At 32.9% G+C, this 25996-nt stretch overlaps 1 protein-coding gene across 7 annotated transcripts in view; it reads left to right on the plus strand.

The window, feature by feature from the left end:
- Window positions 1-22450, plus strand: part of PTBP2 (polypyrimidine tract binding protein 2) — a 119357-nt gene extending 96907 nt beyond the window's left edge. The window contains exons 8-13 of one of the 7 annotated variants that reach the window (XM_074188233.1): window positions 12484-12638; window positions 14062-14095; window positions 14516-14608; window positions 19748-19964; window positions 20061-20138; window positions 20364-22450. In XM_074188233.1, the coding sequence (XP_074044334.1) occupies window positions 12484-12638; window positions 14062-14095; window positions 14516-14608; window positions 19748-19964; window positions 20061-20138; window positions 20364-20496 (710 nt within the window). In that variant the 3' untranslated portion in view covers window positions 20497-22450. The remainder of the gene's footprint in view (window positions 1-12483; window positions 12639-14061; window positions 14096-14515; window positions 14609-19747; window positions 19965-20060; window positions 20139-20363) is intronic. The other 6 variants (XM_074188234.1, XM_074188229.1, XM_074188230.1 and 3 more) reach the window with 6 other exon arrangements.
- Window positions 22451-25996: the final 3546 nt, after the last annotated feature.

Genomic DNA, 25996 nt, shown 5'->3' on the forward strand with positions numbered 1-25996 from the left:
AAACTGAAAGAAAGCTTTAATAGTAAATATACATTTCTCTTCTCTTCTCTTCTCTTCTCTTCTCTTCTCTTCTCTTCTCTTCTCTTCTCTTCTCTTCTCTTCTCTTCTCTTCTCTTCCTCCCTTCCTCCCTTCCTCCCTTCCTCCCCTCCCCTCCCCTCCCCTCCCTTCCTTCTTTTACATTTTGTGAAAAGCTTAACAGGAGAAAATAGAAAGTAGGATTAGCAGGACAAGAATTGGTGAGGGAAGGTCATAGCACCCATATTAGTTTTTATTTTTAAAGTTTGGATAAAATAATGAATCTATTTCTTCATTTTAGATACTCTTATTTCATTAGTTGTATGGAGAGTTCATCTATGGGCATAAATCTCAGCTTCATCATGAATTCTTATCCAATATGAATTATTTTCTGTGTTCTTCCATAAATCCTCCATAGAGAATCCCAATGTATTTAATCCTATCTTTATTTTCACTTTCCAGTGATAACAGTGTAGCACTCAGGCTATCTTTTATCCCTTACTTTTGCCACATGAATAGTTCCCATCCTTTTCTGATCATAAGTACCCATGATATCTTTTAGAGCAGTTTTGCACATAAATTACCACTTGCAGCTTGGCACACCCATCACATATCTTTTCATTATTCTTTGGGTCAACTACAGTTTTGATTGTTTTCAGATTGTGGTGTTCCATGACTCACAGTCATAAAGGACCATCAGGAAAATGATGGAACTTTTTTTTGCTTTATTTTTGTAATGTGAGAACAAGTATTTAGAAGATGCTGTATAATTTATTTTTGTTTGATTTGCATTTTTGTGACTTTTTAAAATGTGAATTAATTTTGACTTAATAGTGAAAAGCATCATAACGTAGTAGATAAAAAATTGACCCCAGAAAGAATTTAAGGTTCAAGACTAGTTATCTCATCCATACCACCTGTGTGATCTGTAAATTACTTAATGTCTTAGTGCTCCAGGCAACTAATCTGCATTGGTGTGGACAGCTCCCTCAGTGTCATTGTAATAATGATCTGGACCTTGAAATACTAATAGATTTTTTTTTTTAATTGCTAAATTAGTCTCTGACCCAAGTATTACTTTGCTTGTTCTCTTTAAAATGTTTCTTTGTGTTCTTATATGGTAGAAATACTTCCTGAATGTAAATGCTTTAGTGTATTTTTTATTATCTCATTGTTGTAAATACTCTTTCAGTTGGTACAAATTATATCCTATCTGTTCCCTGGATCCATGTCTTCTTATGTAATCCTGTAATCCATCATGCATTGTAGATTTAGAGCTCAATAGGATCCTTAATTTTACAAATGGCAGAACAGTCTAAATGATTTACCCAACTCATGTCCTCAGAATCTATATAACCACCTTCTCCTGAAAACCAGAGGTCTTTCTTGGTCTTTGCAGCACATATACACAAATATTACACTTAGAATGCTGACTTTCCATTTTAAAATTTCTCTTATGAGTAGCCCACTTTTATGCTACACATTAATTATTATTAAAGGATCTTCCTAAGGTGTAGGTCTGATCATGGAATCCCATCCCCTTCCCCCACCAGAAAACTCCAGTGGCTCCCATTTCATTACCTTTAGGATTAAAATAAATAAAATCCTTTGGTTGACTTTTAAAGACTTTCACAACTACCTTTTCAACTTTCTCATACTTGACTCCCTTCCAGTATCATTGGCTTTCTTACTGTTAAATCTAGTATTCTTATCTTCCAATCTTTGTCTTTTTGCTGATTTTCTACTCTTTATGAAATGTTTTTCCTGCTCGTGTCTACCTTTTGACTTCCTTGGCTTCCTCTACTCCCATCTTTGATTGAAAGCTTTCCCTAACCTCTCTAATCCCTTTTTTCCGTTAATCATTTCATACTTTTTTATCTTGTATATAACTTGTTTATATTTCTTTACATGTTGTCTCCCCATTAGATGAGCAAGGATTGAGTGTTTTGTTTTTTGTTTGTATTTTTACTTTTCTTAAAAGTCAATGCACAAACTGATAAACCCAACATAAAATTGTAAGAATCAGAAGGGAAAAAATGAATAAAACTTTAAAGAAAGAAACAAAACATGATTAGCAAATTTAACAGGAAAAAATTAAACTATAAATCATGTAAAAACAAGAAATCTCACAATGGCTCTGGAGGGAAGGAAAACTGGAAAGGGAAAAAAAAGAAATTAGGAATGAATTTAGGTTAAAATTTAAGTCAAGCATTACCTAATAGGCACAGTAGAAAAACATATTCTTTTATTTATGTGTCAGATTTCAGATAATCATACTTGGTATTTTATATCACTAAATCTTGTATGATATGGACACTCGTGCAACTCTTAATTCCTCTGCTTCCCTTGTGTCAGATTCTGCTCATGTAACAGGAGCCAATCCAATTCAGTTCTTTCATTGTCACTTTCCCATTTGAGAATTTAGTATATGTAGCTATATATAGTATGTGTCTATTTCCCTATGTATACATTCTTTGGGATTGGCTTAGAAAATGGACTTGAAATTATTGAATAATTTAATAATTTTTTGCTCCTTTTTAAAGCTGAAGACCTATGAAATTATGTTAAGACTGAGCAGAATTTTTATTTTTCTTCTAATTAATTGCCTTCAGGAGAGACTAGATTCATATGAAATCTTAAAGCAAAACCCTATAATTAAAATGGCTTATTCAACTAAAGGATCATTGGTTTTATTGAATAATAATTCTATAATTATGTGGTAGCTGTGCAATACTTTCAAAACTTTCTTTCATATGGTATGTAACTTTTAGAAAACTAAAATGAATTTTCAACAAATCAACAAAACTAGCCTTGCATTAGTTAGCCATTTGCAGGGGGTTGGGAGAGGTAAACTGTAATATACTAAAAATTACAAGGTATTAGATTTCCTTAAGGCATTCTTCAATTGAAAGATACCTTAAAAGAATTCTAGTCTTAACATTTCGCCAAAATAGAAATCCCGTCTACAGTAGCATCCTTTTAAGGGTTAGCCTCTGCTTAAAAACTTAGTATTGGGTTTTTAAAAATCAAAAAAATAGCTGTATTCAGAAATGAACTCTGGAGTTGTCTTAATGCAGTTCTATCCTGAGGATGTTCAGTGGAATCTCCTTGTTGCCTCCATAAAGGCAGCTATTTTTTTTGTCTGCCAATTTATTCGTTCTGAATTCTTATTTTGAAGATATTCTTAATTTTGAATCATATATAGCCTACTGTTTATTTTAAACCCTTCCCTTTTTCTTGTCTTTTGAATTTCATGGTAGTAAAACTGTAAATGCCATGAATGATTTTTCCTTTTTTTAAAAAAATAATTGAGATCTCTAAAATGCCCTTTTCTAAGTTGTTCTTTCTTCTCCATGTTAAACCACCCCACCTTGTATTCTTAATACTCTGAATAATACTTGGAATGATTTTAGATTCAATTAAAAATTTCAGTTGTATTTACTAAGTTTTAACTAAGTTTATTCTAAGACTGTAATTCCATCCTATTCTTTACCTTGCTGTTCTTAAGAAAGGACAGCTTAGCAAGCAGTGTATATGGTCCTTTATCCAAGGATGTCCTCTCCTAGCCTTCCTGTTTTTAATTTTATCCTATTTCCACTTCTCCCATATTAAATGAAGTTGAAAATTTTTTCAGCCATAATATGCTATTTATAATACATGTGATACATGGTTTCATGGACTTATCTTTAGGGTTCCTAAATATTTATATTTGCATAAGAATGCTTTTTAGTTCTCAAGGTTTTATGCACAATGACATAGGATCTTGAAGAATATGCAACTTTAGAGGAAACAACGTTCTGAGAACTCCTATAGGGTAAATCTTCCCCATATTCTTTTTTCTATGTTTAAATTAATTTAATATATTAAGAACTATTGAATCCATAAAGAAAATTCAATACCATTCTAGTTGTGAACATGGTAGTTTTGACAGAATACTTCATTTGGATGAAGTAGATTTCATTTGTCTCCTTGTTTTCAAATACAGAAATCATCTTATAAAAAAGGACAAATTTTTTTTCTTAGAGTCTCTGTTCCTTAATTACAAATTTGTTATTTGCCAGATGATTTTCATCTATATATATAAAGTGATTATGGAATAAACTGTTGATTTAATAAAACTGAAATATATCACTTAAAATGACAACTAAGTAAAATTCTCTTGCTATTATCATTATTGTCATCTTGTAGATTAGGCATTTGAGGCTAATAAGAGACTAAATGATTGCCTGTGGTCAAAGGGGGGGGGCAGGGACAATGAGTTCTGATATTTTAGAGATCTGAAGTGCTCTTGCAGGATAAAGAGATTCCCTGGGCAAAATAGGGGTGTCTAGAAAAGTGCAACTGGGTGTTAGAAGCAAGATTTATTTTCAGATTCCAAATTCTGTTTTCTTTGTACTGTGAGATGTTATCACTTCAATAATAAGATATATTGTATGCCAGTATTTTAGTAATTATTTTTGTTACAAATTTTAAAAACATTTCTAAATTTTGTTAACTGATTCATAATGCTTTCAATGTGCTTGTTTTTATCCATATGAATGTAAGTTACCTAGGAATATACTAATCTTGATCATTTAATTTTATAGAAATTTTATCCTATAATTAGTTTTTTAAAAATCACTTTATTGTGCCATATTGTAATGGATTGGACATTGGCATTAGAACTAGGAAAGACATGAATTCAAATATTATTGTATATTGGCTGTTTTGATGATGGAAAAGTTTGAGTCATAGTTTCTCGGTAATTAATCATTTTAATTAATAATGCTAGCATTTTATTAAGGAAAGGGTCAATGGCAGTCTCAGGTGTTCTTCATTTCTAATGGAAGTCACTCAACACTTATATTAGAAGAGTGGGTGTTTCTGAGGGTGACCATGGACTCTGATTGGCTAACAGGGAATGGAAGAGAATAAATATAATGAGAGCTGAACCTATTCTAATGAGGTTATATCATTTACTTTTTTATTCTGCCCCCAAGCCTGAGTAGAATACAATGGACCAGGAGTCTCACCTTAGATTAAATTCTTTATATGGTTGGGTGAGGTAGCAGTAGAGTATTAATCCTATCTACTGTCTTTTGTCCTGTCCTTCAGAGGCTAAGCCTTGAAATGAGGGGGGGAAACTCTGGATTTCCTCAAATAATTGGTTATTAATAATCATTTCTCTTGCTATATGACCTTGAGAAAGCCACTTTAAACTCTCTTTGTCTCACTGTCCTCATTTGTAAAATTAGGGAGTTGGACTAGATGGATCTCTTAAGGGTCCCTATGCTCTCCAAAGCTGGTAATTGAAGTGTTTAAAGCCAAAACTCAATGGAGCTAAAAAGTAACTATTAATAGTTTTAATGATATTATGAAAAAATTAAGTCACAGTAACTATAAAAACTTCAAAAACTTAAATGAGATTAATAAATACTTGAATATTTTATTTGGAAAAGAACTGATTTCATATTCCTATGGAGGAAATGTATAAACTATAGTTTCCTCATTCTTAAGAACTGATATTTAGATTCTTTATCTATAGTCTTTTGTGTAGCTCATAAATTAAGGTCTTTACTCAGATGTTCAGAGTACCCTCCTGAAAATCTGTAATGTTGGGGACTTTTTTCTGAACTTTAATAAACAGAAATTCTTAATGGACAGTATATTCTAGAGAAACTAAAAGGTTTGTTTATCTTCCATCCTTCAGTTGGTTATTACTCTATTAGCTTCCCTTCAGTGCATACTTTAAAAATGTTTTGATCACCTGTGATAACAATAAATCTTCTTTAGTGATATTACAAGTAGCTAAGTAGCATAGTGAATAGAGGAATCAGGTAGTCTCATTTTCATGAGTTCAAATCTTGTTATTTAAAACTGTTTATTTAAATGTGTTTGCCTCAGTTCTTCATCTGTAAAATGAGCTATCAAATGAAATGTCAATTCACTTTGCCAAGGAAACCCTAAATGGAGTCATGAGCGTCAAATAAGATGGAAAAAAATGACTAAATAACAAAAGTGATATTATTTCATAGACTTATTTTACTATATTGTAGGATCAGTAACAGTATTAATATTTTTCATTTCTTTCTCAAGTATTTTGAGTTGTTCTTTGAATTTAATGTTCTAATGGTTATGATAGCATATGCTTATTCAAACTATTTTATTTATGAGATCACTCAATTCCAACAATTAATTGGTTGGACAAATGATTTGTCCCATCTCATAAGACCATACAGTATAAATAGTATAAACAGGATAAGAGCCACTAAAATTTTATTGGAGAAATTGCTAAGATTTAAAAATTATAACTTGAAGGGCAAATAATCTTCAATTAAACAGCCACAACTATTAGTGAAAAGTAATTTGTGCTAGTTTCTTGTTCAGTGGTTGTATGTATTCCCTTAAAGTATTTTTTATGTATTCACTGTATGGCAAAAAGTTTGCTTGGCATTGGAACTACTAAGATAAAAATGAAACGGGGCCTGTCCTCAAGAAATATATGTAGGGGAAAGAGCTTGAATATGGATAAGTAAACCCAAATTAGTATACAAAATGACTTTTAAGTAATTTCTGGAAGAGGGGCATAAGCATCTTGGGTGAGGTGTTAGTCAAGATAGATATCATATAAGAGATGGCACTTTAACTGAGCCTTAAAAGTAGCTAGAATTCAAGGAACAGAAGTAAGGATGGAGCCCATTTAACATATAGGGAGTTCCCTGTGCAAAGCATGTGAGGAGATGTAATGTCACGTATGAAGAATAGAAAGTACTGATTTAGCTTGAATATTATCTGTGAAGAACAATGTGCAATAGGCCTAGAAAGATAGACTAGAACCATGTTATATGACAGGTTTTCAGTGTCAAATGTGTTTTATCTTTGGGTTATTTGGGAGCAAGGGACTGACAAACCTGTGCTGTATAGGTAGAAAAAAATAAAGCTTCAGAATGAAAACATAACATGCACCACCAGCTTTTGTACTTGTATGTTTATATGTTGAGCCCACCTCAAGTCACTCCCCTCTGCAATCCAGCCTCCATTCAGCTACTAAAGTGCTTTTCCTAAAGCCAAGATTCAGCCATGTTGTCCTTTCCTTCCCTTCCCTTCCCCTTTATAATAACTCTTTCATCTCCAGGATCAGATACAAAATGCCCCGTTTTCACCTCTTTTGTTGCCTTTTTCAGTCTTCTTTATCTACATCATATACTTTATCTCTTGATTTTTGAATGTCTTTTCTGTATTACTCTTAATTTCTTTGTTTTTGTAAAGACAGCATCATTCTTCCAATCCCTAAAACCAAATCTGAAACAAAAAAAATCTCCTTGAATATAGTGTTCCTCATCAGCCCTTCTTCCCTGACTGTTCTTAGTTTCCTGCCAAAGATGCCCTAGAGCATCACTGAAGAGGACATGAAGAATAGAGATGATCTGAGGCATCGTTGTGTTTAAAGTGTGGATCCTCCAAAGTGTACAGATCTAGATAATGTTTCACATTGTCCAGAACTTGAAAATGGATGTCTAGAGGTTGATGTTCACATTCTGATGTTAACCACTGTATTTGACCAGGAAACCCTTTGGATCAAGAGTCATCTAAATAAGGAATAACTGTCTTATCTTTGAAAAAAGAATTGATATGGTTTCAGAATTGCTTAGCGTGAACTTAGGTACTTTAAGATCCAATGTGAACAGGTTAGCACCATGTATTTGGAAAATGAGTCACAATGCTGAAATTTTAAAGAACAGGTTTACCAAAAGTGCCACTAATTTAAAGCCTTCTCTTACAAAGTAGCTAAATTCAAAGTAAATTTCTCTAGTATCCAAATTCTTGGATGTCTCTCTTGGGATTAAATAGTGAATCACTTGTCCATTACAATTTTACTCACTTTAGACATATACTGTAAAACATGCCAAAAGTTAAGATGCTTCCAACATAAAAGAATCTAGTCCTTCAATCTGTACGCAATTTCTCTGCCTTGTAGTTTACCCGTGACAGATTTTCTTTTGTTCTTTATTGGTATTATGAGTCCCTAAGACTTGCAACCTCTCATACCCCACCACTACATGTCCAATCTATTGACAAGGCCTTTTGATTTTACCTTTGCAAGCAGTATCTCTTGACTACCTCCCCCTTCTCTCCTCACCTCTGCCACCACTCATCCATTTATGCCAGGACAATTTCAGTGGTCTGCTGGCAGCTCAGCGCACCTCAAGTCACTCCCCTCTGCAATCCAGCCTCCATTCAGCTACTAAAGTGCTTTTCCTAAAGCCAAGATTCAGCCATGTTGTCCTTTCCTTCCCTTCTCTTCCCCTTTATAGTAACTCTTTCATCTCCAGGATCAGATACAAAATGCCCCGTTTTCACCTCTTTTGTTGCCTTTTTCAGTCTTCCTTATCTACATCATATACTTTTTAGTTGAATGACACTGACCTTTGTGCTGTTCTGCTGTCTCACCTCTGGGCCTTTTCTCTAGCTATTCCAATCCTGGAATGCTTTCCCTTACCTCTTCCTAAATAACTTCTTGTAACTCAAATATCAGGCTTTACAATAAGTCTTTCCTGACCCCATTTAATTCTAGCACCTTCTTTTTAATAGTTATTTCCCTAGTTTTCCTGTATATAGCTCACTTGTCTATGTTTGCTTACATGTTTTCTCCCACATTAGATTGGGTCCTCCTTGAGAGCAGGGACTATCTTTTGCCTCCTTTTGTATCTCTCTCACTGCCCCCCACCCCCACTCCAAGTACTTAGCATAGTGCCTGGTACATGAGGGTGCTTAATAAATGCTTATTGATTGATGTCATCTCTGGACAGTAGAAGAGTCTGGAATTCACCTTTCTTCCTGTTACCTATCTCTGTGCCTCTAAAATAGATGAATGAAGCAATCAGCCATCTTCTTCCATCCAGCTATTCTGATTGTATTAGCCAAGTGTATACCTGTGTATAGCCTGTGTATACCCTGAATTCCCAGTAATAGGAAAATAAAATCAAGTCATAATCTTCCTTACAATGTAAGATTCTGTTTTGTAATCAAAATTATATGTAAAAAACATAAATAATCTGTTAGAAGGGTGATCATTGAAGTTGAGAATAGTGATTTCGAATGGAATAGAAAGGTTTTTGTGATATTGAAATACTATATAAGCTTTTATATTGAAGAGATTTTTAGATCAGGCATAAAGAAAACTTTGCTGGCTTCTAGGTTCTTTTTAACAATTCTCTAAATCGTTTACACATCTCTAATATTTTAGCAAACTTTTTAAGTTATCATTCATTGCCTGTTCATTTTATTTGAAGAGGAGTAGTATATGTATGTGTATTGGTACAGCGGCTCACTCTTATCATTTAAATTCTGCCCCTGATGCCTAAGGAGAAACAGTTGGGGAAGAATTCTAGACAATCTGGACACATTTGAACAGATTGTCCCAGAATGGTGATGGGAAATAAGGAAGAATAATTGGAGATATTGTAGATAGTGAAAGCAGCAGTCAAAGGCTGATGTGCTAGACTAGATGACCTGATATGTCATGCTTTGATAAGCAGACTGGTAACTGCCAGCCTCAGCTATCCTCTGATGTAGAATATCTATTCTACAGATAAATATTAAATGTTTATTACTCCATTTTTTTAACTAGTAGAAAAGTTGTGGTTTTATTTCTACTATAGCTCAATGAATCATTTATAGAAATGCAAATATAGTCAATGGCATTTTCCAAAAATACGCATGAATTTTCTGGAATACAGTTCCTAACTACTATTTTAAATTTACATCTTTTCTATATATTAAAATATTTACGTGGGTTGTTTGTTTTACAAGTTCTGAACTTCATTCTATATTTGATGTCATAAATTAGCTAAGATTTTAGAAAGAATATTGAATTTTAACAGCAGTTTTATCTTTCCAATTCAACAAATATTTTTTAAGCTCCTAAATATAGCCAGAACAAATTTTCTATTATTTTTGAAGTTCCTTTTCTTGCTTTTCTTTCTTCATTAGATTGTTATATTTTATCATGTAAAATATACATTGCTATATTGGAAAATTGATGTTTCTAGAAGAAATTTTTTTCTAAAATTGTAAATATATATTAGTGCTGTATTAGATATGCTTTTATATATATGTCTAAATTGCCTTATTATTTTTATATATAGATTACAAATCAATGCTAATATGTTAAAGGCAGAAAAAATTTATAAATGAAAGATTTTTTTTTGTATCATACATAAGATGTGTGCACATTCACAAAGGATGAGACAAGGAAGATTTGTAATCTGTACTAATATCTACATAGATGAAATCATAAATCTATTGCATAATGGAAGCATTGAAGGATGTTTAACATTGAACAAACATTTCCACAAAACTTTTTGACATTTTTATTAATTTGAGAAATAGTGTGACAGTGAACTTGCAGTCAAGAAAACCCAGGCTCTATATTGTCTCCAATACTAATTGCTGACAAGTGGCAGTTGTCTTTATTTCTCTGTACCTCAGTTTCCTTATTTCTAAAAAGGAGCTCAACTTTTTGGCTCTTTAGATTTCATCAAGCCTAAAATCTATGGTTCTATTCTTTGGTATCTTGTGCAAATTATGCATGATCAATTTTGGTTTTAAATTTTGATATGTAGGTGACTTTGGATTTCTAACATTTTATGCTGAATTAATAAATTAAAATGGAAACAAAAGGTAAAAAGTTTATAGCCCTTTTTTTTGTAAGGGTACTTGAACTTCTCAAAAATATGCCTTTCTTTTCACGATTAAATTGCCATGTTGTCCTGAAGTTCTTCCTTCATATAAGACCACAGAGTTAAAACAGGATGGATAATAGAGGTGATAGAACTCATTCTACTCTGTTTACAGGTGACAAAATTCATGTTCAAGGGATAAAATGACTTGCCCAGGATTATACCACAAAGTAGCTGAGTTGGGGGTTTGGACCAGTTCCTTTTCTGCATTCTTTCCAATGCTGTTTCTGGATTAACACATACTTTAAATGTTTTGGAGTCATGCTGATGTTAACTATTTACTGAGTGCCATAAATCATGTAGGCATTTAATATACCTATAAGTATCACCTTTGCTGGAATATAGAGGAGCAAGATGACAAGGAAATTAGAAATTTTTTTTGACATTAGTAAGTAAGTCTAGAATTTTATAGCAATATTGAAATCCCTGAAACTTAAATGAAATGTTTTGACCATTCATACGAAACTGTCTAAAAGAAGCATTGAAGAATGATATCAAAAAAGGAGAGGTTTCTGTCTAAGAGATAGTGTTTTACTAAATCAGCAACAGCAGAGAAATTAAGAAAAAAATGAGAGTAGAGAAAAACCTTTAGTACTCCTATAACTGCACTAAACAACCAGTTATAATTTCCATGAAGTGAGAATGTCAGAACTACCTGAAAATATTAGAAAATCAAATAATCTAAAGTAAAAGTAGCATGTCTTAAATGGCATGCCCAAAGAGGTTACAGGCAAAGAATGAATGAATGAAATATGCCAACTCCTCTATGCTATGTCATTTCTGTCTTTGTATAAGAAAGATACACATTCCTCCCTTCCATATAGATTGTTAAATTAACTTGAGAAACTGAATTTGAGATAGTTAATATGTAGAATTGAAAGAGTTCTGAATTATTTTGAAAATGAAAAGTTGTTAAGACAAAGGAATTTCAAAATAGAGGATTGTTATGTGCATAAAACTACTTAATGAGCAGAAAAAATTTAAGAACGAATAAAGGACAATGAGTGGCGATTAAGCAAATCGGTGAGGATGAAGTAGCAAAATTAATTAGAAAAGAGTAAGAAAAAAATCAAAATACTCAGCACTGTGCCTTGCACATAATAGTGAGATGGTGTTATGTTTAATAGAATTTTATTCATTTTAGCTCTTTGACTTCATTGTGGAATTAACAAGGCACAAAGTGATCTTCATAAGATTTGCTTCAGGTCATTTTGATGAATTAAAAATATGATATCAAAGGTGATTTGTATTGATCTACAAAATGAAAAGACTATATTTGTTTCCTAAACTATAATTAACTTCATTATTCCAAGTTTGAATATGAGAGAAATATGACAAGGACAAGAAGAAAGTTGCCACTACTGTTAACAGTAAGAACTAGTATAATAATAAAGCTATTTCTTAATTATGATTTCTTGATGTGACTAAAATAAAAAAAATGAATTTTTTCATTATATTCTTAGAAATAGAAAATATTCAGTTATGATTTTCTTTTGTGAACAAAGTGGATTTCTTGTGAATTAAAAAGGTTGTACTTAACTTTTTTACCAGAAAATTTAGGTACATGCTTGAACCTGCATAAACAGAAGCTTCTTCATTTATCCCCAGTCGGTTTCATTTAAGCATGAGAAAATACCACACACTGTTTGGTGTGGTCAGCTGTAAGCTATGCAGCCATCATGCTTAAGTAGATTTTTGTAAAAGACTTGTGTGTGTTTCGTAAAATACGCTTTATTTTAAAATTAGGGCTTCCTGTTGCAGCTGTTCCAGGAGCTCTGAGTCCTTTGGCTATTCCAAATGCTGCTGCAGCAGCTGCTGCAGCTGCTGCTGGCCGAGTGGGTATGCCTGGAGTCTCAGCTGGTGGCAACACAGTCCTGTTGGTTAGCAATTTAAATGAAGAGGTTAGTGAAACCATTTCCTAGCTTTCATTCTTAAAACTCCCATTTCATCTGTGAAAGTTTATCATTTTTTTTACATTTTTCCTTATATATGTGTTAGTCAAAGTATTTTCTATTTGTCTACTTCTGAATAAAATTAAAGTATTTAAGAAAATACTTTATTTTCTTAGACATTCATTTATATATTTCTTTATATGTAGCTACCTATTTTTCCCTAAGAAAAATATGGTTACATGCTATAGTTTGGCTTTTTTATTTTACATTGTTTTTAAAGGCAAATGTGATCTAATTTGCAAATTTAACTCTAAAACAGTTTTGCTCGTCTTTTCTGATAATTTGCTTATTCATTTCATGCTTACATGTCATTGCATTTTTAAAATCTTTATTTTATGTGAACTACTCTAATACATTTTTCTTTGAAGGTTCTCCCAAAGATCTTGACGAGGCACTCTTCCAGTCTTTCTTAGTAATTTTTTCTTTGCAGTTTTTAGTCATTGCCTTCTTTGAAAAAAGCTCTTCACCTTTAGTATTTTTCTTTCTTGTTAAATCTGAAATCTAAGCGGTTTTTCCTTTAGTTCTACATTTTATGTCTCGTATATTTTATTTTGATTGCTGTGAAAGCTGGTATGAAATGTGGGAAGCTTGATGTATCAATTTATGATGTCTGGTTTGAATATGTTTCATTTCAATTGGCCTCTGTTACTGTGAACATTAAACTTATTTTATAATTTGATACTTTTCCATCCAGTTTTGCATGCTAAAATGTTTGAATCAGAGTGCCTTTTATTTAAATAAACAAAAAACTTTTGCCTGCATTTCATAACCAGCCATGCTTATGCAGTTGAAGTTCAAAGTTTTAAATCCCTATTGCATGCTTTCTCCTCCCTCTCCCCATGTTGAGATGAAATGCTGTAATTTACTCTTTGATATGGATGTACTTTACCCATATTTGTCTTGGGTGACTACATTTTACTCAGTTTTTCTTGTACAGTACATAAACCAACCATTTTCTGACCAAATTCCTGCATTTCCTATGTACTGACCTATATTTTATTTTTTTTGTTCCCCAATTCCTTATTTTTCTTCTGCATTGCTGTTTCCCTTCCCCATTTCATCCTTCTCCCTATGTGTTCACCTTCCCTTTCCTTGTCTTTTCCCAAATGCCCATTCCCTTCCCTGTCTTATCCTTTATTTTCCTTGTCCTTGTCTTCATTCCCTGTCTCCATTCCCTATGTTCATGCTTCTGTGCTTGAACAAATGTTCCTCGGACCAACTTGCCCCAATTAACCGCCTTGAACCATGATCCATGACCACCTCACCATTCTGCGGGAACCACCCTTCGTTATGGATGATCTGTTCATCTCCGCTCTTCCTCGACTCTTCTCTCTTCTTGTCTTACGCTGCTTGCTCTTCTCTCCTTCTAAAGATGGTTACGCCCCAAAGTCTGTTTACCCTCTTCGGTATGTTATTGTTAGCACTATACTTTTATTATTGATTTGATTTTTTTTGTTTCACCTTAATTCTTATTTGTAGCTAGCACTTTGGCTTAAAGTTGAATAGTAAATCTTTTGCTATTTTTCTTTTGCTGTTTAAAAACTCTCCATAGACACAAAATTTGTTTTAATGCATGCTAATTTATTTTGCATGGTCTTTAATTTAATATCATTCACATAGCTTTGAGGGTTTATCAAAAATTTATTCTTTTCAAAATTCACTGTTCAAAATCTTGATCTTCTTTACTCATTGGTATGAATGTTAAGTTTGAATGAGTGATCTTGTTGATGTCTGAATGTTTCATTGATATGTCAGAAATATACTGCTTAGTTGAGTTGCCCTTAAAATTAATTTCATTTTTGGATTACCTCTCTGACTTCGAAAAGGTGTATATGGGGATGTGCAACGTGTGAAGATTTTATACAATAAGAAAGACAGTGCACTTATACAGATGGCTGATGGAAACCAATCACAACTTGGTAAGACTAGATTACATGTTTGTGCTCTAAATCTTCAGTTACTCAGATTATAAATTAAAACTTTAAATTACTGAATTTTAAATTAAAACTAATTCCTTTTTAAAGTTATTCTGTTTGTAATCTTAATTTCTGAAAAAAAAAATAAAATGTAGCGTTACCAACCTTGTACCTCAAAGACCAAATAGTTGTGCTTAATGTAAATATTTGTACTTATTTTTCATTGACTACTATAATTATTTCACAGATGAATTTTTTGTCCAAGATGAAAGAGATGTTCAATCATTTCCAATAACACTTTCTTTGGTTGATGTACAGTCTTTATATTTGATTTTCCAGTGTAATTTTTGTTTATAATTTCAGTTTCAATATTTTTTTAAAAGGTGATTGCTGTGGCAACCCCCATCATGATGTCTCAACATCTTATGTTTAAGATTGGTGGTTTTTTTGGGGTTTTTTTTTTTTTTAGTAATTTAACCTTACCCTAACTTATTCTCTTCTGAAGGATCATCATGGCATCAATATAGATGCAGACTCAGCTGGTTCTTATTTTTCCTTTCCATCTACAGAAGCTAAACCCTCCCATTCTTGTTTTGCTTCCTCTTTAGGTACTCTCTTCATTATTTTCATGCCAACAATAAGCTGCTCTTTAGATTTAATTTCTCTTTCTCCCATCTAATTTCTCTCTGTTGCCTCACAGTCAGGTATCTAATTCAGAAGAAAAGAAGCCTTGAACTATCACCCTTCTTCTTGTATCTTCCTCAGACACAGAAACCTGGGAAGAGGGGAGAAAGGGTGGGGGAATGACAACTGTCTTCAAAGAAATATTAGGCTTTTTTTCTGCTTGCCTCTAAAGAACCAACTAGGAGAAATGGAAGTTGCAAAGAAATAAATTTAGGCATGATGATAGGGAAAAATTTAATAACAGACTTTAAAATGTACAATGGGCTGCCTTGGGAGAGTGTGAGTTTTCCTTTCCCAAGACTTTTCAAGAAGAAACTGGATAATTCTGTATATCAGGTATGTAATAAAGAATATGCTTATTCAGATATGTGTACACCAGATGGGAAGGGGGAAGGGAACAAGTATTGATCAAGAATGTGTAAGGCACTGGGCTTCGTGCTTTGCAGATATGTTTTTTTATTGGTCTCCAAGAGTCAAAATTTGAAATTTTGCAGTTTAGAAAACATAGGAAAAAAGCTTTATAAGAAGGAAGAACGTTGGTTTTCAAAATCAGGATAGAAATACTCTTCCATCCCTTTGATATTTTCCCTTGGTCTCAATGTGATTGGCCTTGGCTTTTGGAACTAGCGTTTGTTTGCTCTAGTTTGTTTTGCACATGATGATTGATTTAGTATGAGTATACAGGTATCCTAATAGCATTATTGCAGTTTTAAGCTTTTGTAACTGTTTGAAACTGCATTAAGACTTTGGAAACACTGTATTTTACTGAATCACCATTTTACATTTGGAGAATTCATAATAATGAAAATTTCTAATGTTATATTATTTGAAATATGAGAAAATATTGTATATTGTACATGGAACTGACCTAACAGCTAAAAACACCAGGGTTCAAAGTTCTGCTTCTGACATGTATAAGTTATGTGGCCCTGAGTAAACTAGAAAAAGTCAAGAGATCGATCTCCAGGAGTTTGCTCACATGGAGTTTCTTATTCATTTGAAATAGTAAGTTCATCTTAATTCCTATTACTTGAAATGAGTATTTCTTTTATTACACACAATATAACAAACTATGTACTATGAAGTTCCTAACCTCAGTTTTCTCTCTCTTCCTCATAACTTAAATTACCCAGTTTGAATGAATGATTAAGTCTTCTGTGGGATGAAAAAGAATTTGGAATTTCCCTAAAGTCTATTTATCATCCTCATTGAAGCTATGGAGAGTTTATGTAATCATAATTTAAAAGAATTCTTATGAAAATATCTTTGAAAATACTCTTTTATCTCCAAGACTTTGGCAGGGGAGAAGAATGAGACAGTAGGCATTGTTCCTGTTGCCTTTCAGAGACCACTGTGCTGCCTACAATATTTTTGATAGTGCTTTCTGTTCCCATTTTCCTTGACTTTAATGGGAATGTGTGTTCATAGAAGAATCAAAAAAAAATACTTATTTTTTTTTTTTGCAAGGCAGTGGGGTTAAGTGACTTGCCTAAGGCCACACAGGTAATTAATTATTAAGTGTCTGAGACTGGATTTTAACTCAGGTACTCCTGACTCCAGGGCCAGTGTTCTATCCACTGCACCACCTAGCTGCCCCCTCCAAAAGATTTCTTGAAGGAAGATACTTTTTTTTTTGCTACTTTAACATCATGGATTCAATGAGTGTCGATGAGAAAAGTGAAGGAAGGAATAATATATTTAGGGGAGAAGTGAAAGGAACAAGCATTTATTAAGTGCCTGCTATGTTGTTAGGCACTGTCTTAAAAAAAAAGCACTTTATAGATCATAATTAGAATAATGTATATTTTAGAAACCACAAAATATATAGATCAGATTTTTTTAAGCTACTTTGTGTATCAAGAAAAAATGTTATTAGGAGACACTAATTTTAACAGTTTAAAAAATTGAACAAAAGTTATTCAAAAGCAGTTGTTGTGCTTTTCCCAAATGTCACATTATTTGGGTGCTGAAAGGTACCACAAAGGTTGTATTACCATTACAGCCAGTTATTTGTTACTTTTATTTTTTTTTAAAGTTTACTTTAAATATTTTGGTGAACTATTTGCAAAAAAGTTTTCAACTTTTCTTTATAAAGTTAGTATCTCTTTACAAAAAAGCAAAACTTGACTATATTATTTGGAAAGACCCCAACTCTACCAACTTGTATATCTTAAATCACTGAATTATGTTTAATAAACATAGACTATGTTTTCCAGAAATATTTTACTTTACATGGTTGTCCTTAAACAAGTTATATAAAATTCTTTTAAAAAATTATGCTTGTTTTTGAAATCTTTAAATGTACAGCCTGTTCTTGATTTTTTTGGGGGGTGGATATGATTATTCAGTTTCTTATTATCTAGACTCCTTAACTTTTATCTTTATGCTGCCTCTGTTCTTTTCATTGAACATATTTGTACTAGAAGTGTGCAGCGGAAATAGAAGGAAGAAAAACTTAAACTAATAGTAATCAACAAATGAATAAGATTGAGCAGTCATTTTATGTGTATGTGTTCAATTTCCCTGCTGTTTTTAGGTTTTTTCCCTTGCTATTTCCTTTGTTATTAGAGCTCTCTGATACCCTTGATTTTACTTTTCCATCCCCAGTTTAGCTGCTACATTCTGAAGAGGTATCCTCCTTTCCTTAACTTTCTTTCTAAAATTCAACTCTTACAATGTTCTTTCTCAAGTTTGTAAATCCAGTATTTTAAAATAAAACTGTACTCAAATTATACAAAAATATGTGATCTTTTTAATTTGGATATTTTCTCTGTGATATAGATAACAGCCCAACTGTGTCTGCTGTGAACTTTTATCTTAGGGGATTAAACTTAAGTTTATCTTAGGGGATCAACTGAACATATTAATGTTCTTCCTTACTTTATCTTGCCATATGGAAGAGACCATGGAAGCATCCAAGCCCATTACTTTTGCCACTTTCTTTTTTATCTATACTTTTCCTGAAAACACAAATTTATACTTTTATTTGACTCTATGAAAAATTAGAATAAATAAAACTATTCATTTAAAATATTGAATATTTCATAGTTTAGAAGACTTTTTAATAACAGGATATCCTCATTTCTATGAATAATTGAAAATTATCTATACTCTCATATAGAAGGCATTATAGAATTTCAGGATGCAGTTTAATCTAACACAAGTTATTGTGGCATGTTCTACACCTGAAAGGGAGAACTTTTATATCTGGGCACAAGTTAAAAATCTAAAAATGTTACATAGATACTATAAACCTTTAAAATGGGAAGAAAAGGCATATTTCTTTTTTGCAAATCATAATAGATAAATATTACCAGAGAGAGTAGTTGTCCTTGTGTTTTCAGGAAATACTACTTTATATTTCTGTGACATGATTACCTTCCCAAAGCAAGTTCACTTATAGCTTCATTTGATCTTAACAACAACCTTGCATAATAGGCAAGAAAATTTATTCAAACTAGTTCGTAAACTCTTAAATTAAGATTTTATACTTCCCTTAAGAGAAGAGTCCACTGTCATATCTTTCTCTCCCATAATACTGAAAATATAGTATTTATCTTTGCTGATTAGCTTATTTCAAGGAACCATAATTTCTTTGTGTAAGAACTCATTTTATCCATCTAGATTGCAAGTCCCTCTAGACACTTTGTTTATTGAATGTCCTTGTGAGTTGTGATGGGGGGGGTCATCACATGATGGTCAGCTGGAATTGCAAACCTTTTTGAACTCTGAGCAGACGTGTAGTCTTGTCTCTGGACATTATCTCCAAAGCCTTTCTGATTTGGTAGCTCATGGCATCACTCTTCTTGCCATAATTTTCAAGAGTTCAAGATTTCATCAAATCTGAAAACTGGGATTCTATTTATAACTTGCCCAAAGTGACAAGACTCAGGAATAAAGACAAGGTTAGACCTCTAAGACTTCTGATTGATGATCTAGTATTCTTCCTATTGTATCCTTATTCTCTTACTTTTATATCAATATCTAATTCTGTTTTAAACTGTTTAATTTAGGACTATAATATAGTCCCAAGTATGTGACAGATCAGGAAATACAACTACTATTTTAAGAGTCCAGAGTATGAAGGACATAAAAGATTTGAGAAGTAGTTAATTTTTTAAAAAATAATTTGTCCATTTCACGTCTGTTGAAGAAGAAATGGAAACCTTTATAAAGATAGCTGTATTTTAACTTCACTTCATTATTCTGCTTGGATATTCTAATTATGTCAGAAAAAATGCTATCCCCAAAATGAATCCCTAATTTATCTCAGATTTCGTTACATTCTTTTGAATCACAGAGTTTTTGATAGATCATTGTATTAATTATTATGGTTTACAATGACCTAAAAAAATGAGGTAAATTTTTGGATTTTTATTAAATTTTAGCTTTGTTATGGGCTTAATTTTTTTAATATATTAATTTAGGTATTTTTTTTAATGTGCCTTCTTTCCTTAGCAATGAATCATCTGAATGGACAAAAAATGTATGGGAAGATTATTCGGGTTACTCTCTCCAAGCATCAGACTGTACAACTACCTCGAGAGGGACTTGATGACCAAGGCCTAACTAAAGATTTTGGTAATTCCCCATTACATCGCTTTAAGAAGCCTGGCTCTAAAAATTTTCAGAATATATTTCCTCCATCAGCCACTCTTCACCTTTCCAATATTCCGTAAGTATTTCAGTAGGAAAATGTGAAGGGCATGTACATTTATGCCGTAAAGTAGAAATTCTTAACTCTTCTTATTTTTCTCTCTGTTTTTTCTAGTCCATCAGTAGCAGAAGAAGATCTTCGTACACTTTTTGCTAACACTGGGGGCACTGTGAAAGCATTTAAATTTTTTCAGTAAGCAAGCTTCCTTGTTTCTTAAACTTTTAAATCAATACACACAAATATATAATATATATATAAAATAGAAACATGTTTATTCTAGGTAGTTTCTATTTCTCCTTAAAGAGATTCATATTTAAAATTTGTCTCTGTAGTCTTCCTTCCCCCACATTCACATACCTAATAAAGTATTTGTTTGCTAATATTTGCCACATTTTTAACTTGGTAATTTTGTTTCAGAAGAGATCACAAGATGGCGCTTCTTCAAATGGCAACAGTGGAAGAGGCTATCCAAGCACTGATTGATCTTCATAATTATAATCTTGGAGAAAATCATCATCTGAGAGTTTCTTTCTCCAAATCAACAATTTAAAAAAGAAAGATATAGGGTGAATCACATTGTCAGTGTCATCACCTGTTGACTGTTCAGAAAAGTGGGGACCAGAGTTTGACTTTTGGGTTTTTTTCATGCTGTTATCATTCCTTGGTTATAATAAAATGAAATGCATATGTTAAAAGGCAGAGGTATTAACTGCTTTTTTTTTTCATCTGTTGTATAGGGAATCCATTTTATTGTCTGTTGAAAAGATTTCAGTTAAATCCCACGGTTTTTTTTTCCAACTTAGTTGACATACGTGCCTTAAAAAGGAAAACTAGTATTGCTAGAATGCATTTACTAGAAAAAGAATTGGTTGTCTAGGGCACATTGTTTCATGGGAATTAAAATATGTTTAGGCAGGGGTGTGTAAAAAGGTTAAGTTTTTGTTTCTCCTGCTTGGAACTTATTTTTGATTATTGGCTTATCACATTTCTTTCTATTTAATCAAATGAGATACATAACATTGAAAAAATAAAACACAGCATTTTATTTTATTTTATTTCTACTGCCTTAGGCTTTCTTCCTTTAAGGTACATTGGCCTTCTGTATCTCATGATTCTGGTCTAGATTCAGTTATGAATGTAGGCATTAGTTAAAATTAACAAGGATGCAGAGTATTAATTTCTTAAGACAACAAAAGTGATTTCTGTAAGTTTGAGCCCTATGTGGAAAGCGTTGTGGAATCTTAACCTTTTTGTACACACTCTTGTGGGACGTATCATATAAATGTCAGCACTAAGTAATGTCTTGTTTGTGGCTGAATATTTTTCGTAGATGTTTTTGAAGTTGACATGACTTATGTGCATTTAAATATATATTGCCATCTTTAGTTTGTAATTAAGATTTGGAATATGGTTGTGGATTTCTGAGCATGTGCAGACTGGTCTAGCTAGTTCAGGAACTGGTGCATGTATTTTTCAAAGATAAAGAAAGTGTACTGCGAAAATTTGCAGGAAGATTAATTTTGTGGCAGTTTTCTAAAACTGACAACCAGGTGGGACCAAAGTTTATGTGCCTTTAGTCTTAATTTACCTTGCATTGTAATATTCAGTTTTAATAAATCTTCAAACTATTTTGTATTTAGGAATAGATCTGACTTTACTATAAACATGGCTCAGAATCTACAGGTCAAATTAATTTGAACAATTCTTGTCAATCTGAATTGTTAATTCTGTTTAAATGACCAATACTTTTTGAAATTGATGTACTTAGTTTCAAGATTCATAGATTCTGTTATCTATGTAGACAAAATGGTCATGTATATTTTCTATTAGTTGGGTTTTTACATCTTTAGAAATGTAAAATTCAGTATAGTTTGGAAGCGGCACAATTAAAAATTAATTTTCTAACAAAGTTGGGAGGTTTGACGGTCGTTTAATTTCATTTTATGTGTACTCTGCTTACCTCTGTAGCATGCTCAATAAACACTTCTGTAGCTCTGTATTCACCTTTTCTGTCTTTCTCTGCTGCCTTTTCTCTTTTCTCTTCTTTGTTTTCACTCTACTGTGCTTCTGAATTCATGTTTATTCTCTGCCAGGGTGGGAAAGGAATAATAATATTATATTTCTATGGCTTTTTACCATAAATCTAGATGCTGTGAAAATAAACCAGCTGGTTTTTTTTTAACGTGAAAGACAGTAACTGTTTTCAGGAGGACACATATTAAACATTTCCCACCCTGTTATAATCTACTGCTTTAAAGACATAACTTTTATTGTAGCTTGTTAGTTCTCTCTATCTCTTTTGTTTTTTGTTTTGTTCTTTTTTTAATTTTATTTTATTAGATTTATGCACTAATAGATCTTTCAGGTTTGCCATGCTCTCGCTGCAGTTTCATCTTTCATCTTTTGTGTCTGCTAAAGGTTTCCTACTAATCATAAAGTACCTTGTGAACATTAAGAAAGTTACTGTTGCCATAGGAAGGGAATGTGATAGCAGACCACATAATACTTAGGGGGTGGGATGGGTGGGTGAGAAAACATAAGGATAATTGGTGTGTTTTACAAATGCAAGGGTTATCGTGTTCACTTTCCAAAGACTTCCTGTCAAATGAGTAACATACTTTCTACCAAGGTTTAGAACATCTTTCTGTCACTTTAAGCAATGAGGTTTATTGATGTCAGATGATAGTGTGACCTCATGTCTTGTCCTTAGGTTTGTTCTTTCACCAATAACTATCTGACAACTATTTAAAGGTCATTGTATAACCAGAGGTTCTGCATTGGGAGAATAAAAATAAATGAGTTAAAGGATTATGAAAAACATTTAGGTAAGTTACAGATCAAAAGACAATTCATTAATCTCCCAGAATGATACCTATAGTAAATGACATTTTATTAGTTTTGAAGTTGAGAAAAAGTACATTTGAGATAGGAATAGTTTATAGTTTGACAACATTGCAGTTCCGTAGACATGTGAGATATGAGAGCATTGCTTCTGTATTAAGTTTTAAAATGCCACCTTCTGCATTCTATCTTTCTTAATAAAACATCTGATAGCAAAGTTGTTTTTGATGAAGTAAGGAAATTGAAAAACTCTAAAGCTGAGGACAGAGTTGCCTTAGAGATTTCAAATTTAGGGAGAATTTACACAAATTATTGATGTATTCAGATTTGTATGAGATAGAATCTGAGGGGGTTGTAGTGATAGAGTTAACCTGAAGACATAGATTCAGATCTTATCTCTGACATCCTGGCTATGTGACCTTGGACCTATGGTACCTCTGCTTGCCTTGGTTTCCTCAACTGTATGATTGGCATAATAATAACATCTACTTCCAAGGGTTATGGAGATAAAATGAACTTAGATTTGTAAAGCATGTTCAAAACCTTAAAGTGTAGAAGCAGCTAGGCAGTAGATAGAACACCGACCCTGGAGTCAGGAGGACCTGAGTTCATATCCAGCCTCAGACACTTAATAATACCCTAGCTATATGACCTTGGGCAAGTCACTTAACCAAATTGCCTTCCAAACACACCCCTTACCCCCCAAAAATATCTGTGCCAAAACCTTAAAGTGCTGTATAGAGATGTTAGCTCTTCTAGGCAACTCTAATACTCATTTTCAGTTTCAGAGTAATATACTTGGTAAACGAATGAGATCATAAATCCAGGCCCCTTCCATAATTTCTTTGAGCAGGCAAAACAAAATTACAAGGGTTAAAAGGAGGGAGAAATCATTTCTTCGGGGGAGAAAGATCATCGGGTAAAACCAAATCTATTATGTGTAAGGCAAAAATAGGAGATAGACACTAGGTACTTGGAATGATATGAACAAAGACTTAATATCGGAATGGAAAGAGACTAGGAACTTTTTAGTTCAATCTGTACCTGAAGTTAAGAATTCTTACCACTGTTTCCCTGAAAAGTGCCATGTGACAATCTACAGAGATGAGCAGGAACTTGTTTTCTATCCCTTGTGGAAGCTTACTCTGTTTTCCTGGATGGGTCTAATATTAGTAAGGTTTTCCTTGTTGAAAGTTAAAATACTCCTCTAACGAGTATAGTTTTGTCTCCTATGACCAAGTGCATGGAAATAAAAGGGAGGCAGGCAGTACGCATGGGACATATTCAGGGGTTGGTGAGTAAACCAATTTGACAGGAGCTATATATGAAGAAAAGTAGTGTGAAAATACCAAAAAAGGTAAAATTTGGGGAATTTTGAGCATTATAGTTGAAGAGAATCAAGAATTGAAATTGATACATGAATTACTTCCATGACATTCCTGATAAATGGTTTACTAGACCTTGCCTAAATATTTAAAAGGTACAGGAAACTTACTAGTTTATGAGACAATTCTCTACCTTTCTAAACTTCAAATACAGAACCTCATGAATTGGAAAACTCCTCAAGTCATGTAATCCAACTCCTACCTGACTGATAATAACCTCTATACAACATCCACACCAAAACTAATAATCTGGTCTATACCTGAAGACCTCTTAGTGAGAGGTAACCTCATTTCCTGAGGCAAGATATTTTACTCTAGTTGTAGGAACTTTTCATTAGGATAAACTAAAATCTGCTTCTCTACAACTTCCACTATTTACTTTTTTAGATTTGATCTTTAGGGCCAAATAGGACAAATCTAATTCTTCTTTCATGTTATAGCCTTTCAGATTCTTGAAGAGTACTATCATGCCCCTTCTTAGCCTTTCCTACTCTAAAATAGCCCCGGTTTCTTCAGCTGATCTTTGTGTAGCATGATCTCAAGAAAAGTAGTTCTCCGGGGAGCAGCTAGGTGGTGCAGTGGATAGTGCACCAGCCCTAAAGTCAAGAGGACCTGAGTTCTAAATCTGCCTCAGACTCTTAATGTTTACTTAGCCATGGGACCTTGGGCAAGTCACTCAATCCCATTGCCTTGCAAAAAAATTTTTTTTAAGAAAAGTAGTTTTTCCATCTTTGATAATCTATCTTATTTTGTCAATACATTTCCTATAGTATGGTCTATATGAATATGAACCATATGAATACAAGATATTTTACCAGAGTATAGTGAAACTCAGCTCTGTCATTCTGTCTGTTACGCCTGTCAATACAAAATAAAACTCCCTTTCCCAAGAAATTGCCCCTATTATCTCCACTCTTTGTTTTCTCTTGTTAAAGAACTTTTTTTATTATATATTTTGTTTGTTTTCCAATTATATACAATAGTAGTTTCTACATATCTTTTACTTGTAAGGTTTTGAATTTTCCAATTTCTCCCCCAACCTCCCTTCCTTCCTACCCTCCACAGAAAGCAATCTGATAATCTTTACAGTGTTTCCGTACTATGCATTGATCAAAATTGAATGTGTTGAGAGAAAAAACATATCTTTGAGGGAAAAATAAAATAATAGAAATAACAAAATTATGTACATAAGACAACTTTTTTTTTTTTAATTGAAGGTAATAATTTTTGTCTTTGTCCACAGCTGTTTCTCTGTTTACCAATGGTATTCTCTGGTGCAGAGACTCTAAAATTGTCCCTGATTATGGTGCTGATGGAATGAGTAAGGGCATTAAAGTTGATTATCACCCCCCCATGTTGCTGTTAGGGTACACATGTTTCTGCTCATCTTGCTCAGCATCAGTCCATTCAAGTCTTTCCAGACTTCTCTGAAATTCCATCTCTCCTGATTTCTAAAAGAACAATAGTGTTCCATCACATACATAAACCACAATTTGTTCAGCCATTCCCCAGTTGATGGACATCCCCTCAATTTCCAATTCTTTGCCACCACAAACAGAGCTGCTTTGAATACTTTTGTACAAGTGATGTTTTTACCTTTTTCCATGATCTCTTTTAGGGTATAGACCTAATAGTGGATTGCCGGATCAAAGGATATGTACATTTTTTATTGTTCTTTGGGTATAATTCCAAATTGCTCTCCAGAAAGGTTGCATGAGTTCACAGCTCCACCAACAATATATTAGTGTCCCAGATTTCCCACATCCCTTCCAACATTGATCATTGTCCTTTCTGGTCATATTGGTCAATCTGAGAGGTGTGAGG

Source organism: Macrotis lagotis, chromosome 5 (assembly GCF_037893015.1).
Source record: "Macrotis lagotis isolate mMagLag1 chromosome 5, bilby.v1.9.chrom.fasta, whole genome shotgun sequence".
Classification (NCBI taxonomy): Eukaryota; Metazoa; Chordata; class Mammalia; order Peramelemorphia; family Peramelidae; genus Macrotis; species Macrotis lagotis.